The 16,996-nt window shown below is 37.6% G+C and overlaps 1 protein-coding gene across 2 annotated transcripts in view; it reads left to right on the top strand.

Moving 5' to 3' along the window:
• Positions 1 to 16,996, top strand: part of FGF14 (fibroblast growth factor 14) — a 364,608-nt gene that overhangs the window by 223,927 nt on the left and 123,685 nt on the right. The window contains exon 1 of one of the 2 annotated variants that reach the window (XM_070944321.1): positions 7,998 to 8,193. The exons of the other annotated variant lie outside the window; for it this stretch is intronic. Coding sequence (XP_070800422.1) covers positions 7,998 to 8,193 — 196 coding nt within the window. Of the gene's footprint in view, positions 1 to 7,997; positions 8,194 to 16,996 lie in introns of those variants that run through there. 2 annotated transcript variants of the gene reach the window in all.

Raw genomic sequence — 16,996 nt, forward strand, 5'->3', positions numbered from 1 at the left:
CAGAGAGGAAAGGACCGTAAAAGAAGAAAAGCTAGGAAAAGTTAGGAGGCTGAGTGAAATAGAAAGAATAAGGCAGTATAGATAGCAATGGCTTACCAATAGTAACTGATGTATATCACATATGGTAATTGTAAAGTTGCAAAGAAAAAAAATCTCAAAGTTAAGCCGATGGGAAATGTGAAAAATGCAATAGGAAGCAGAGAGAATAGCAGGAAAAAGGATAAGTATTGGTGAAAAGGCCTTAGACTTGATTAGAAACTGAATGTGTATTAACCCTGTGAGAACAAGCTGTTAGTTACTAGGGCAATCTAAGGGTCATATATTAGTATGACTCAGATTGCCCAAGGATCTTTTGATATAGTTCTACAGGGGAATTATTGAGTCTGTCATTTGTACCTCAATAATTGTCTGGTTTGGCACAGTAACCAAACAGGAGAGGTACAGACTTCAACAGATAGTTAGGATTGCAGAAAAAACAATTGCAACAAGCCTGCCTGCCATTGAGGATCTGTATTCTGCATAGACCATAAAGAGGCTGACAAAGTATCTACAGACTCCCTCACATCCTGGACATAAACTGTTTCAACTTCTCCCTTCAGTATGCTGCTATAGGGCATTCCATACCAAAACAGCTAGACACAAGACCCCATCCCCGCGCCATCACTTTGCTGAACACCTTTCTCATCGCAGTGTCTTAGGCCTAAAGACATTTACCCATGTAGTAGGGCTGTATTATTATCCTTCTCATCTTTCCCATTTCTCATCCTTTCTTATCTTCTCATCTTTCCTATTATCTTCTCTAATAGTATCTTATGATTTATCACTTGTTTGTATCTTATGATTAATAATTGTAACTATGATTTTTGATCTATTATCTATCACTTTGTTGTTTGTATGTACACTGAGAGCTTATGCACCAGAGACAAATTCCTTGTGTGTCCAATCACACTTGGCCAATAAGACATTCTATTCTATTCTATTCCACTTTTTCCTTCTAAGCCTCATGGTTAATGATTTCAAGATATCAACCTGCATTTTTGTTTTGTTTTGAGTCTTGTCCAGTAAAAAGGAACAATTTAGTTCTACCCTAGATTTGGCTATAAAAGGGATATTGTGATATATTTTAAGTGAAATCTGCAAATATTCATCTTGAATATGAATTAATATAAAAATAAAGCCAGTGTAGGACTAAATTAGTAATCATATAAGATATGCACTATTATTCCCAAAACTTCCTGATTACCATATAGCTACAGCAATGGAAAACTATCTGAAATCATTGATACTTTTTCAAATTATTTTGTTCTTCAATTATAAAGTAGAAATGTTGGCCTAAAATTACAATAATACCTATTTAGTTGGTGGTCACACAGACTACCAGTACAATACATATGCTCTCCTTCTGCAAATCTGTTAAAAGATCTTTGTTCTAACCAAAAGTGTTACATATCAATATCTTGTTCTTGCTAGAAGTGTGCATTTTATCACAGATTTAAGTCAGTAGATGGCTCTCTTGAGTTTCCCTTGGTACACCTAACATTGTAAATAGCTACCCTAGATTTTCAAATTGTAAGAGAATTTGTTTTTCTTCATGATTTTAAAAGAAAACCTTACTTAATTTCAATGTTTGTTTTGCATCATTTTCTACTCCACATTTTCTCATTAATATGCATCCTCATTTTTTCATACAGTATCAGATATACAAACTGAATTTTATGTGACTAAAGTCATAATGTTTCCAAAGTGGAATAATATAGAATAAATAAAATGAGGAAGAAGTAGAGAGGAAACTTACAATTAGTAACTGATATATACATCACATATGGTAATTGCAAGACCACCTGACTAAATAATATGGCTCTAGAGATTAGTTTTTACATTAGTAGTTTATTAGTAGTTTTGCTGCAAGTGAAATCCACAGATATACCAACCAACCTACATACTAACTTAATTAATTACTTGATGAAAGACCCATTACATTCCTTGAAGTTTGATTTTATTCAGTCTTGTATGAAAATTCCACAAGAAGGAAGGATCTGTTTGTCAATAGCCTCAAAATGTCTTCTTTAGTGTTTAAAAGTTGTTATAAAACAATTCAATTTCCAGATTCACTTTGCTCTGCCAAATACTGGTAAAGAAATACGTATAGATATGGATTTCTTACACACAATGGAAACAGAAAGGCCAAAGGAGACATAATTATTCCCCAGGATAATTCATGGAATTTATCCAGAATATTACTGGTATAATATTATACATATGTATACATATAGGCATCCTATAATAATTTTCACTTTGTTATAATTCTGTTTTTGGGAAACAAAGGGATGAAGGTATGACTTTTAAGGAGTGGGTGCCTGCAGATGAAAGGCAACTGTGATTTACTTTCTGCTGCTGGCACTATTAGACTGTATGGGTTAATTTCCTGTTTTTATCTTAATTTGAGGAACTAGAATCTTTAAATAGTCCTTATTATGTTTTGCAAATTGAAGATTAGTTTCCTCCTATTTGGTTTCCTCTGTCCAAGGTCCTGATCAGTTTTTCCAAAACAGAAGATTGCTGGAAATTCCTTTAAAGCTCCCATTAGTATGTAACATTCTATGTAAGCAGCAAACATTCATCTTAAGAATTAATATATTATGCTGCAGTTCAATGGGGTTTTTTTTGTGTGTGCCTTCAAGTCACCCAGCTGGCTTTGTGCCTAAGGTGGGATTAGAATTCATGGCCTTCCAGATTCTAGCTGGTGCCTTAACTACTAAAACAAACAGACTCCCTAATATATTTCCAGGTAAAGTACAGGTTTGACAAGCACTGTAAAATGTCAGCTATGTCAATTGTTGTATTAATAGAACAGAACAGAATAGAATATTCTTTATTGGCCAAATATGATTGGACACACAAGGAATTTGTCTCCAGTGCATAAACTGTCAGTGTATATACAAATAACTAAGTGATAAGTCATAGATCAGTGTTGGCAAAGCTTTTCAGCACCGAGTGCCGAAATAGGAGCACACGCATGCAGATCTTCCAGTTTCCTGGGGCAGCTCACCTCCTTGACGGCTCCTCCTCTTTTTCCTCCTGGCTGCTCCAGCATCCCAGCTGGAAGCGGCAGTGTGAGAAACGCTACCGCCTCCTTGCCCCTCGTGGTGGCAGGAACAGTGGGCAGGGCAGCCAGCCACCCATCCAGCAAACGCTGCCTTGCTGCCCCATGCCGGCCAGGTGCTCCAGACAGCAGATGCATATCGCTGCTGCCAGCTGGAGGGCTGGGGCCACTCAAGAAGCCCGCTTGGGTAGGGAGGGAAGGAAGACCTAACCTGCCCGTCCTGGCTGGCAGCTCTGCTCCCCTTGCTCTTCAGGGTTCCAGCACATTGGCCAGCTGGTTTTTATGCACACGGGAGAATCGGAAACCAGAAGAGCAGCCACCCAAGGTGCATGCGCACACCGTGAAGATGATCTTTTGGTTTTCAGCGCGTGCATGCACCCTGGCCAGCTGGTCTTCATATGTACATGCACACCAGAAACTGGAAGATAATCTTCCTGGCATGCACATGCATACTGGGCGGCTGCTCTTTCAGTTTTTGGCGCTCCCGCATGTGTGAAGACCAGCTGGCCAACGCGCCGGAACCCTGAAGAGCAACAGATGATGGCTCACATGCCCGGAGCGATGGCTCTGGGTGCCACTTCCGGCACGCATGCCATAGGTTCACCATCACAGTCATAGATCATAAATCATAGTTACTACCATAAATCATAAGATAGAAACAACAAATGATAAATCATAAGATAATAAAGAAGGCAGTAGGAAAGATGAAACGATGAGAGATGAAAAGATGAGATTTGAAGGATAATAGCAATAAAACCTACTATAGAAATGTAGGTATTAAAGCTATTGTAAATAATCCCTTGTTCTGAAAGAATCACTAAAATAAACTCCCAATATAAGTAGTTGTATTGAATTTACTTAGCGTCACTTTAAAATTTAAAGAGACAATACTATTTTTCCATCTTTGACCTTAGAGAAAGCAAACAAACCCGGGGAACAAGAATTAAAATAAAAACAATTATTTATTTCTATAGTTTATATTGGTGCCCATTTCATAGAGTAGCAAACAGGTTAATATATCAATAATATGATTAATCAATAATCCACAAGGAAAGGTCCAGAGTAGGCCTGTCAAACTGGCTGTCATGGGCCAGATATGTCATGCACAGGCCATGCCCACCCTGGCTCCACAAAGGCAAAAAAACATTGCAATACATCATGATCAAAACTTTTCTATTTCAGCAAGCTGGCCTGGCCTAACTCCCCTCTTTTAAATTCTTAAATTTTAAATTTTTGAATTCGTGATTTTATAAATTGGGTGTTTTAATCTGTGTTTCGGCCGAAATATTTAATAATTTTAAGGGATTTTTAATATTTGTATTGTCTGTATTTTATCTTGGCTGTTCACCGCCCTGAGTCCTTCGGGAGTAGGGCGGTATAGAAATTTGATTAATAAATAATAAATAAATAATGATCCAGTCCATGATGCAATCAAGTTTGACACCCGTGGTCTAGAGTCAATAACAACCACAAAATACCAATCTACCACAAAAAGCAAATTGCTAATACTCTATTTTGTGCATTAAATTTTTGGGGAGAGTATTGGGTATTATTATTAAAGTCCAAAAAAACAATTAGCTGAAATGACAACGTACTGCAATACATATTTGGAAAATTTTGGCCTTGGCAGTGCACTGTTCTATAGAGATTCAACGTATAACCATTCCATACAAATGTGTTTCAAGAAAAAAATATGTATAAAATCAAAGTGCATCTTGTATTCCAATCAAATGATTTGGATGATAAACATGTGAAGCTATAGATTTCTGGATGTTTTGAAGTTCATTTTCATGTATGACACTTAGAGCCATTTCAACTGGGTAGAAATTTACAGGACAAATGCCTCCTATCTCTTTTTTTTTGTTCAGTATTAGCAGTCAGGATGTTCACATGGAAAGAAAAGTTCACGAGTGATTCTTCTAAGTGACCATCTTTATAATTAACACATAACTTCAAATCTGCTTTGTTCCATGCAGCCACATCTAGTAGCAGCTGACTTAATTAGTGCTGTCTTTGCATAGCAACAAAAGAATTGTATGCAGATTCTAAAAGACCATATAATTCTAACACTCATGACATATTGATAGTGGGCAACCTGTGTGGTGGACTAGGATATCTTTGGATTAGGTAAATAAGAGATGTCCAAATGTTGTCAGGGTTTTCTATACCTTTAATTGCACACAAAAATGCTAAAAGGAGGGGGGACATAAATCAACCGCACTGTTTATAGGTAAACTAGCATTAGTATTTTTGTCTTGATAACTTGATGATCTGTAGCAAACAGGCTATTTCACTGGAGTGTGAATTAATTAAAATTATTTGCTTCACTACTTGTCACAAATAATCACTGAACATTTTTTTTAAAAAAATTCTAGCCTTATAAAATCCAGAATGGTTAGATTTAGTTCATAAAACAGCCACCACTAAAATTTCTTGATTGCCAGCAGTGTAGTTGAACAGAGATTTTTATAAACCGACAAGTAAATGTTTGAATATTATTTCGATGGAGTTTTTTCTACCCTTGGTGCATCTTTACTGTCTATTTAGGGAGATTATATCTTTTGTACACCTGTACTCTCTTTGTCTGAAGGCATGTACGTGTTGCTTTTTAAAACTATAAATGTGTGTATTTTGTTTCAGTACTAAACATTTCAGATTTTTTTTCCTCATTTTTTTTTTTTGCTCTTTTTCTCCCACTCTAAATGTTTTCCTTTCACATGATTCCTTATGAGCCTGAAGGGTTTCTCCTCCTCTCCCTTCCCCCTTTTTTTTAACCAGAACCAAACAACTCCTGAGAGATCAGGAGCCAAGGTTCAATTTGTGGGCATTAGACTTGTTATGTAGTCTAGGAATATAGGATCTAAAAGCAGGTGTGAACTGGAGCAAAAACTAAAGTGGCTCCCTCCCTCCTTCCCCTTCTCGTCCTGCTTCCTTTGGTGGTAATTCACATTCGCGAAAAGTAGCAACGTCTCCAAGCAAAATGAAGAGAGAATGCAGAAAGAATGGGGCGAAATCGATGTTGAAAATTGGGCAGTTGGGTTTTTGGGGAGGTTCACATCCTTCCCAAACCTTACCGCCCAGTTTTAGATGGAGTGACCTCTACTGCAGTCTAGCCACGGAGGAGCCGGGCACTTGGATATCCAAAGCCTGAGTGGCGTAAGGAGGCTAATGCCTCCTAAGGCAGCATTTAACATCCAGCTGCCTGCAATTACTGCGAGTTCAATTCTCACCAGGCTCAAGGTCGACTCAGCCTTCCATCCTTTCTAAGGTGGGTAAATTGAGGACCCAGTTTGTGGGGGCAATAAGCTGACTTTGTATAAATATACAAAAGTATGAAGGCTATTGCTTAACGCATTGTAAGTCGCCCTGAGTCTCCGGAGAAGGGCGGCATGTAAATCAAATTAAAAAAAAAAAAAAAAAGCACCCCCCACTCCATCCCCCAAAAGCTGTCAGCCCTTCGGCTCCTGGAACTGCCGTTAGCCCCGGGCAGGGTAGCCCAGCTAGTCAAGAGAGCGCTCCCGGGAGAGGGGTACCGCCCTGCCGGGAATCTACCAGGAGGGCCGGCGCGTCGGAAGGAAGCGAAGCCACGAGGGCGATTCGCTCTCGAGACACCGCCACGCATCGCTCTTTGTTGTCACGGCTGCCGAAGCGTCTTTCCACACGAGTCACCTTTCCCGTCCGGAAGGTCAAAGCCGGGTCCCATCGTGTCGAGCTACGAGGGATGCCCGAGGAAGGGAGGGTTGGGACTACAAGTTGGGAGGGTTCGAGGGGCACCGCCGCCACCGCCGATTGGGAGCCTTCGGTGCCAAAGGCGTTAGTCCCAACGGGGGAGACTTTCCGGAGCCGGGAGGAAAATCCAGACGGCAGGTTATAACTTCGCTTCCTTCCCGCCTTCGAGGGTTCCGGACTCTTTTTTTTTCTTTTTTCTTTCCTCGCACCCCGTTTCTTTCCCTCCAGAGTCGCCCCTTCCTCGTCTCCGTCTCTCTCCCAATCTCTCCCCTCGTCTAACCTCACCAGCGGCCCCACGACCTCGCTCTCCCACACCCACGTTCGGCGCGATCTCCCTCCCATTTCCCCCACCCCGCCAAGCACCTTCTTTCTCTTCCCCTCACGCCACGCCGCGCCACGCGCTCCCCTGTTCTTTCGCGCGCGCGCTGAGAGGCGACCACAAAAGCCCCGCTGGAAAGGCGAGGGGCGGCTTCCCTTGGTCGGCCGAGCCTTTTTTTCCCCCCAATCCCACGGACAAGCACCCCCCCTTCTCCCCCGCCTTGTTGTTGCCTCCTCCTGTTTCCCAAACCGCTTGTTGTTGCTGGTTTTGTGTCGGGTTTGGGAATCGCCGCGCTTTAACTCCCCACCCACGCCCCAAGGACAAATCCCCTCCTTCGGTTGCCTTGGGAAGGGAGAGGGAGGGAGGGAGGGTGTGTGTGTTTGTGTCTATGTGTGTGTGTGTGGCGGGGTGTCGGCAAGGGTGGGACCGAAGTGCCTTGATATGAAGTCTTTTTCTCTCAGGAGCCGAAGCGTACACTTTCCAGATGCTGCTTTCCGAAGCACTCGGCGGCAGCTCTGAGGAGGAGGAGGAAGACGCGGCGGTGACCCGAGCGATGGAAGCGGCTATTGCCGCCGCCATGGAGAACCGGGCATGAGCCCGGCGTCGTGGAGGCACTATCGCAATCTTAGACAGACCGCCGCCGCCGCCGCTGCTTTGGCTGCCGCTTGTTGCTTTGCTTCGATCCGGAGCCCTCGGAGGCTTCATGGGTGGCGACCCCGTGACTTTTTCGTCCTTGCCCTTGGCCCGTAACGCGATGGGGTCGCGCCTAGGCTGAGGCAAGCCCGGCGCCCTTTTCGCTGCGAGCTTGAGCCGGGCGCCCCAGGAAAGCGCGGGAACCGAGGGGCCATGGCTGCGGCCATCGCCAGCGGTCTGATCCGCCAGAAGCGCCAAGCGCGCGACTTGCAGCACTGGGACCGGCCCTCGGCCAACAGGAGGCGCAACAGCCCTAGCAAGAACCGCGGGCTTTGCAATGGCAACCTGGTGGATATCTTCTCCAAGGTCCGCATCTTTGGACTCAAGAAGAGGAGGTTGCGGCGCCAAGGTGTGTGTGTGTGTGTGTGTGTGTGCGCTTGTGTGCTTTCTGTCCGTTTATCTCTTGTGTTTTGAAGCGGAAGCCCTGAATTGCGACTGCTCACAAATTGGGGCTATTAGGGGTAGTCCTCGACTGACGACCGCAGTTGAACCCAACATTTCATGCTGCTAAGTGAGAAATGGGTTAAGCGAGTTTTGCCCCGTTTCCGTTTGACGACTTGGCTTGCCACATTCGGGAAGCGAATCAACTGTAGTTGTTAAAATTAGCAAAATAGGGATTAAATGAATCTGGCTTCCCCATTGATTCTTGCTTGACCGAAGGTCGCAAAAGGGGATCCCGTGACACCCCCCCCCCACAGACAGTGCAACGGTCATAAATGTGAGTCAGTTGTCAAGCATCTGAAGGTAAATCACGTGATCACGGGGATGCAGCAATGGTCATAAGTGTGGAAAACGGCCATAGGTCACTTTTTCAGTGTAACTTAGAATGGTCACTAAGCAAACCGTTGTAAGTTGAGGACAAAGAAAATGAATGAGGAAACAAATAAGAGAAATAACCTCCCCGTACCTTCTTGATGCTTCCATTAGGACTTGGGGTTGGAGGGAAAAAGGCTCCCCCATTCCATTTGCTCTTTTAGGTGGCTCTGTGCCCATTCTAGAGAGACTATCGTGCAGTCAATCTGTCAGAAGTGGTTCCTATGGCTTTTATTAGGCAGTAATTTGAAACAAGTTTTCCACCGTAAGCATGCATGTTGAACAAATGTCTAAACTCCCTATCTATTAAATCATATTTGGTGTTTAAATGCTTTAGTTATATGGAGTGTTAAAAAGTCAAAAAATCCATGTAATTATGATCAATAATCAAGCTAACCACTGAGATGTTGATAGTGCTTATAACACTTTATATAAATGAGGGAACAACAATCCACCAAATCTACGTTTTGAGTAGTTTGATTACAAGTACTATGTTCCAAACACTGCAATATTTGGTGAAGTGATTGGGAAAAGTGCTTTCAATAAATTCATTTACTTTTGATGTAGTCAAGAGTATTTTTTTTTTTTTTAAATATGGCCTTGTGCCCCAGCCTTCTGATTTGCACATCTTCTGTGCTACTAATGCTTAAGATGGTCTGGTAAGATTTATCAGTATTTCAGATTAATTAGAACAGGTATGTGGCATTGTGTAAATGGGATGGATCCCTTGTGTCACTTTATTTTCATGCAGAACAAAATGCTTAAAAAGCATTTTCCCACATGTTTTCATTGAGCTGGGTGAGCTCTCAGAGGGCTTAAAATACAACAAAAAATGTTGCTCTTTGAGATCTGTGAACAGTATTCTAACTTGTTTCCAATCCAATTGTGTGAAAATGGTTAAGAAACCTTGAAGCCCTGTAGAGATAACAAGGAGAAAAATAGTATGTGTACTGTAAGACAGTAAATCAGTAATGGAAAAACCATATGATGTAAAAGTAAATCTACAAAACCATTGCTAGTCATGCTTGATTTTTCTCATTGTTTTCATTTCCCCTAGAAGATTGTTTGTTTTAATAATAAATATAACAAGATTGGTTTGAAGGCAATTTTTCTGATGTAAAAGATAATTTATAATTTTTCCAGTACTAAAAATTTATGTGGAGAAAGGAAAATAAGCCTGATGAGAGAACAAGCGGGCCAATAAACTAATATTTCCAAAAAATGCACATGAAAAAATGTAACAATTTGAGATGGGATAATAAATGTAGCATTCAGTGCATTTTGACTTATTTTCAAAAATTAACAAATGAGCAAGGTAAGTCATGTTAGACATTTGATGGCACTGTAACTTTAAGTATTCAGAGAAATTGAAGTGGAGAACCCTTAATGAGTAAATATAGGGAAATTCCAATTCCATAACAACCTGTCTTTGCATGCTATGGCAGGTTCACTCTGCTCATGATGACTTTTAGTAATTGTCTTCCTTTGCATTCTGGGATACACTACGAGATTTTGGGATACCCCCTTAACACTTGCCTCCTCCTCTTCAGTTTTATATTCATTTTATTCCATTTCTTCCCTTTCTGTGAACAATACAGCACAACATGGTCTCTACCTCACCTTCAATTTATTATTTTGTATTTCTTTTCACCTGTGCAATCACCAAGCTTGATCTTCCAGGGCAAAGAGCTATAACTTAGGGAATCTTTGGACAAGCTAATATACCAGATGTTGTGTATTTTTGTTTTTCTCTCTCATACTCTCTCTGTGTTCATAGTTCAGTGGCTACAAGGGGTGGGGCAGACATGATGGCTTATATATTCTCTGTCTACAGATGAATTTGATCAAAACAAAAGCGTATCATACAAAGAAGTGTGATTAAAAAAAAGCTGCTCTTATGGTTTAGAATTTCCCATTCTGGTTACATCTTATATTTGCAAAGGGTCAAAGTTCATATTATCCATGCCAATAGAAAATGGAAAATTGATTTCTCCCAAGATGTTTTCCCACTTTTAGTTGTAAATTCTGCATGTTTTTTTTATTTTTCCTTTATATGTAAAATAATGTATTGATCAAATTACCAAATGTACCAGAGAGCAATACTAAAATGTGTGCCTTGGCTAAGAAAGCGATCCATACTTCTTTCTAGTGCTTAAATTACACCTAAGAAGTTTTAATAGTATAAGGAAGACTAAAAGAATATCTTTAAATGAATAGATCAAGAATAAAAAGAATAAAAAGAGCTTTACACTGTCATTACAAGTGTGATTTAGCAATAGCATAGCTAAAATGTTAGTGTGAATGTCTGGCAGTAGCAGCTACTGTATATAGAATACTAAACTGATTGTCACAGATTGTTGAAATAAAGTACAGATAGAATAGTGATGTTTATAATTGTTAAATTCTATGGCTGCTTAACAGTAATTTTGTCAAGAAAACAGCATTAATGGATCAATTTGTGACCACATTTTTTAGTTTATAGTAAAGGCATCGGAAGGCTTAGCAATTTTGTATAATTTGTATTTTGAAAGTTGTTAGAAAGAGATTTCTCATGAAATGTGATGTTTGTCATATGTTTAATCTATGACATGCAACTTAATAATACAATATTCTGTATTTTTATAAAATAAAATGACACTAATAGTAGTATATATTTTCAGTGTTTAGGTACAGGGATGAGATATGCATGATATCCATTTATATTTGCTTAAGATTATCCAATGAAAGAGGAACTGTATTCAATGAAAGAGGAACTGTATTCAACAATATAGCAATAAATTAAAGTGAATGAATTGCTAGCCTTAAATCATAATGTTTATTATGTCAATAATGGTCTTAAATAAAAGTAACTTAAAATGGACAGTGACTATGTTAGAACGCAGGACATCCAACATGTCCAAGTCATAAAGCTGATTAATTCTCTATTAGGAAATGCTTCTTCAGCCATGCACTATGATTTCAAAAGATAAAAATGAGGAAAACATTGAATGTATATTTGTGTAATATTGTAATTTATTCATTTCATCTTCATTCAAGGCATTCCCTTTTTTGTATTTCAGTATTCAAATATAGAATATTTATAGAGAATGTTCCTAGAAACCATTTGTAAAATGTTTGCTTTTTCTTTTTAACTCTTTTGTTTTAAATAATAAATTATTAGATATGACAATATGACCATATCCCTTGTTTTTTTACAATATAAAAATATATTTGCTTCCTCAATATCATGACTTAGTTGATTTAACTTTAGAAACAAAAATCATTATTTTCCAAAACATGTACTTTAAAAATGGGAAATATTGACAAATCTTTTCTTTCACTATATATCATATGCAGTTATATAAACAATTATTCATGCTTCAGTTTTATTGTGATACATTTTATTGCTTTTAAGGAAAAAAGGTTGTTTTGCAGATGTCTTAAACTCATCACAAACCAGATTATTTTCCAAGTCAACAGGTTGTGTGACCATTTTTATTGATCATCTAGGATCAGGATTAGTATGTTGTGAAGGAGCAAACCAGTTCAACTTAATTCAGTAATTAGATCTTGATTGATAAAGTGTCTGATCTGACATAATGAACTGAATCATAATTAGAAATTAAATATTATTTTAGTTCTTAATGATTAACTTCCACTGATTTCAGTAGATGTACTTTAAGTGTGATGTCTTATGTGCTGAAGCTTTTCATACTGCAGTTTGGAATGTTCATGGAACTATGTTAGGATTAGGTTGGAATGCAAGAAATTAATTGTGAACAACAATTGAAGGAAAGCCCAACATAATTTAATGATAATAATAAAATTTCTAAATGTGTTTGTGGGTAAGGTATAAGCAGAACAAGATGTGCTTATCTTTTGTTATTGTTTCTGTTGATCTTTTATCCAAATTGAGTCATCCCAGTTGCAATCATTAGTGGTTTTCAGCCACACTGCTAAGGTACCATGAAAAATCATTTTTTGTAGGATAAATCCTTGAGTAGACCAAGGTTCTACACAGATTGTTAAATACTTTTCAGTCAAGTTTTACTTATCATTGTTAATGGTTTAAAGTATTATTAATTTTTTAATATTTTAAAATGTAGTAATTAAAGACAATAAAATAAACTTTGTGTAGTTTTCTTGTATTTATTTGGAAGTAAATTCCAATTACTTTAATGGGGATAATTCCTAGGTAGGTGTATAATTTGCACTTTAGATTGGTTGATTCAGAAGGTTTCTCCCAGATAAGCGTGCAAGATTGCAGTTATCATTTGGTTCTAGGATAACAGTTAAGCAGTTAATTGCTCTTATATTAGGAAATTGAAATGAGAACATTTTACTAGTTTCATTTTCATCTTTCTTAAATGACCGGTTGATAAATTACATTTTTTCTTACAGAAGATTAAGTTCACTGAAAATGCTATCTTGTTGGAAAAAAATAACAGGTGCCTGGTTGTATGTTTACAATGGCAATATTTTCTTGAATGTCCTATGTACTCTTTGGGTAACTTACATTTCAAATAAAATATCTAGTCGCTCACATGAGAAATTTCATACAGAGTAAAACATATAAGAGGAAAAGGGCACTCCAAGGAGCTGATTACTTCTGGGGAAATCAGGCAAGAATCAGATCCCTTTTGTAACCTTACTTCACAAAAAACCTTTGGTATATGACAATATATATCAGTCGAGTGTCTACATAATGCCATATAATCTACATCATCTGGGAATATATTTTACTGACACCCAAATATATATCAGTACATAATTGGCTAAAATTATGAAACAAGTGTTGGAGATAGATTTTTTTTTTTGCCTCTTGAAAGAAATTCTTGCTACAATTACACAGTCTTACATGTATAAATTACCCATTCATATTTTGTTTTTAAAGTAAGTATATTATTCTAGTAATATGTTAATTCATGTCTGTTTAATGATGCTATCTGGACTTCCTACTAAATGGTTCATAATAAAGAATGTGTTTTCTATAAACTCCACAAGTTGAGCTCAACTCCTAGTGAATTCATGGAATTCATTTATTCATTGAATCTACATAGCCACCTATCTCACGAAGTGATTCTAGGTGGCTCAGAACAACCAATAAAAACAACAGGATAAAAAGAAAAGAATCTTTCCCATTAGGCGCCAAACTAAACTATTAATCTCCCAAGCTTTTATATCCATGCTGTTCTTTTGCCAGTATAATGGAAGGGTTATTTTCTTCTTCTAGGATGTTTTTAGACTTCCTAGTCTAGCATACAGCATTAAAATTCACAACTGATATCAGAGTATTAATCAGAGCCAACCAGCTTACTTTTCTGAGAGTTGATCTGAGGTCAATTGGATGCATTTTAATTTTTATTTTCCTCACCTTTCTGTTTGCAATGAGATTTAATTTAATGAGAAATATGGACTTTTGGATAAGGATAATAAAAAAGGCACCGTTTCAGTATTAGATGTTTTCTTGGAGGTTATATTGCCTCAAAGAAGCATGCAATGTAGATGTTAAAACAAATACTATAGCACAGTTTTCTGTAGCCTCTGGAATTCTTTCTGAATATAGGATTTTGTTGCCAGACTACTTAATTTGTAAAGCATTTTCTAAAGACTACAGTAGGACATAGTCAATTATTAGAAAATGTGTGTGTGTATATACACACATATACATATGTATCCATACCTGTACATGGATTTTTTCTTGTTGATAATCTTCACCCACATTCTATTTTTATGTGGTGATTAATTTTCAAAATCTCTTTACAGCGTATATTGCAAAGTCAACTTTATGACTGGGTTATTTGATTTGGATGTAATGGGCTGTGAAATCGAGCATATCAGCACATAAGACCACCAGAGAGATATGAAAGCAGAGATGATAGGACTGATGATAGGAAAATACTTCTGAATAATAGTGTCATCGCGTCTTAACAAATAGCATTTCTAAAATTAGAGCTTTGGGAATGAGCAAAAAGTATGTTTTTTGATACTGTCTCCTAGTACCAAGCATGGCTGTTATTTGGGCCATCATTTCTCATTATTAAATTCAATTTGAAGCTAACAAAGCTTTAATGTGCATAAATGCAGGAAACTAACAATTTCCTTTTTAAAAACACTGTATCAATGAAAGATATACAGCCCCTAACCCTATGATGATAATGTATTCTGAATGGCTAGTGTCATGACATGAAAAATTAGATATGGGTCTGCATTAATCTCTTTTGCAAGACACAAAAGAAATATCATTACCTACATTCCAGGTAGAAAATATATCAGTTACTGATGTTCAAAGACCAAAGATATATTGCCATGCACATATATTGCACATTCTGCCTGTCATTGTTGTATATGGTTGTCATGCTAGATTGTAGTGCTACTTCAAAGAGATGCCCATACTGGAAATGTACAGTATGTAGACATTTTTATTTTATTTGTCTTCTTAAGTTTTTGCGGGTGTGTGTATGCAAAAAATTAAAATCTCGGGTGTTTTCCCGTGTCATGTTAAATAAGTTAGTTAAAAAGTTTAAAATTCTGGTTAAAATTTTATTTTATTTTTGTATACAAATGGTGAACAGATGATTAGTGGAAAATTATATAAAACACTTGTATTTTTGATGGGAAATCCTGTTTAAAGCACCAATTAATTAGAATTTCTATTATCTATAATTAGGGTTTTTTAAAAATTTGGTAGCTCATGGAATAATTAAACATTTCAGTTTAGCTCTTGTTCATGGATTAGAAAGAACAGGAAAATATGTTTACAGAATGTATCATTTATTTTGCAGTATTTATAACCCACTTGAATGCCAAAGGAGATTTGATGTAGTTTACAACATCAAACTAAAAAGATAATAAATAACTAAATCTGAATCAATCCATATTTCTGAATCAAAAACATATGATTAACCACAAAAGCAGAGCTGGAACCCAATATAAAATCAAGAGAGGGGGCTCACAGTCAACTAAAAGGAAAAACACAGGGATAAAGCAGGTAAGCATATTGAAGCAAGATGCAGTTCTTAGACATTTCTGCAGGGAGAGTATTGCATGAGGTGGGGCCTATTAGAGAAGACCTGCTATCTTACTTATGACCTGTAACTCTGACCAGGAGAGGAGATCCTTCTGCGGTCCTTTCAATTGGACCAGACAAACAGATTCAATGGTAGAAAGGGGTTGGTAAATGTGTCCTGTTGCTGCACTGTTTAGAACTTTAAAAATAATGACTAGCACTCTGAAATGGAGTTGGAAGAGTTTTAATAGCCAACACAACTTATTTAATCATTTTATAATAGCAGGGCAGCTTTGCCAGTAATCTTGTCGCTATATTTTATACCAGCTGCAGCTTCTGAGTCTTTTCTAATAGCAGCTCCATGTAAAGCACATTGAAGTAGTCCAGTCAAACAGTACTCAATGTATGAATCACTAAATTACTGAGATTGGGGCATCATCTCAAAGTAAGGTTGTAAACAGCCAGCTAGCCAGTTATATACTGTATAATAACAGGGAATGACACTTTACTGACTCTTCTCATTGGTATGTATAAGAGAATTGTGAAATGTGTCATTTCCATTGTACCTCTACCAAGGGAGCTGTGAGTAACAACATGTTTGCTCCAGTGGTTTTTTTTTTAAGTTTATGACCAAAAAACCCTGCCTACACCTGTACATTTGGATGAAATGGATTACTGCTTGAGTTATTTGTGAAAAACAATAAAGGCAGGATACAAACAAACAAAGTAATTTCGTTGAAAATTAAAATTGTCCCACAATATTGAATATTTTTATTTATTTATTAAATTTGCATGCCACCCACCTTGCATATGTAATGTTCATAGCTTCAGGATTCCCTCAAATACATTAATTAGAATTCTTTCCTGGTTAATTGAATTCCTCCTTGACTTTCAATTGCTCTGAATCCAAGATTCCTCCAAGTATATGATAAAAGTAATAATGTTATCAATGGTTACATTTTTGTTAATGCTAAATAATTCTTTTTGATATTTGATTATTCCCAATGAACAGCATAAATTAATTTAGGGAGACCATATAGAAATATCAGGATGAACTATTAACTACCCAAATATAGTAAATCTTAGGCACCCGCTTGGGGGGTGGGTGGGCAAAAAAGCCCTACTAAGCAGGTATATACAAAAGTATGAAGGCTATTGCTTAATGCATTGTAAGCCACCCTGAGTTCCGGAGAAGGGTGGCATATAAATCAAACTAATAAATAAATAAAATAAATAATAAATTTCAGAATGCTGTAATCTGATCCATTCTCTAGAATGTTGAGTTTGGTTACATAATTAATCCATTCTCTTAGTTGCTGTTATCAGAAAGGAAATGGAAAGCATATAATTT

Source organism: Pituophis catenifer, unplaced genomic scaffold, assembly GCF_029215685.1.
Source record: "Pituophis catenifer annectens isolate HBS135680 unplaced genomic scaffold, rPitCat1.0.hap2 SCAF_4, whole genome shotgun sequence".
NCBI classification, from domain to species: domain Eukaryota; kingdom Metazoa; phylum Chordata; class Lepidosauria; order Squamata; family Colubridae; genus Pituophis; species Pituophis catenifer.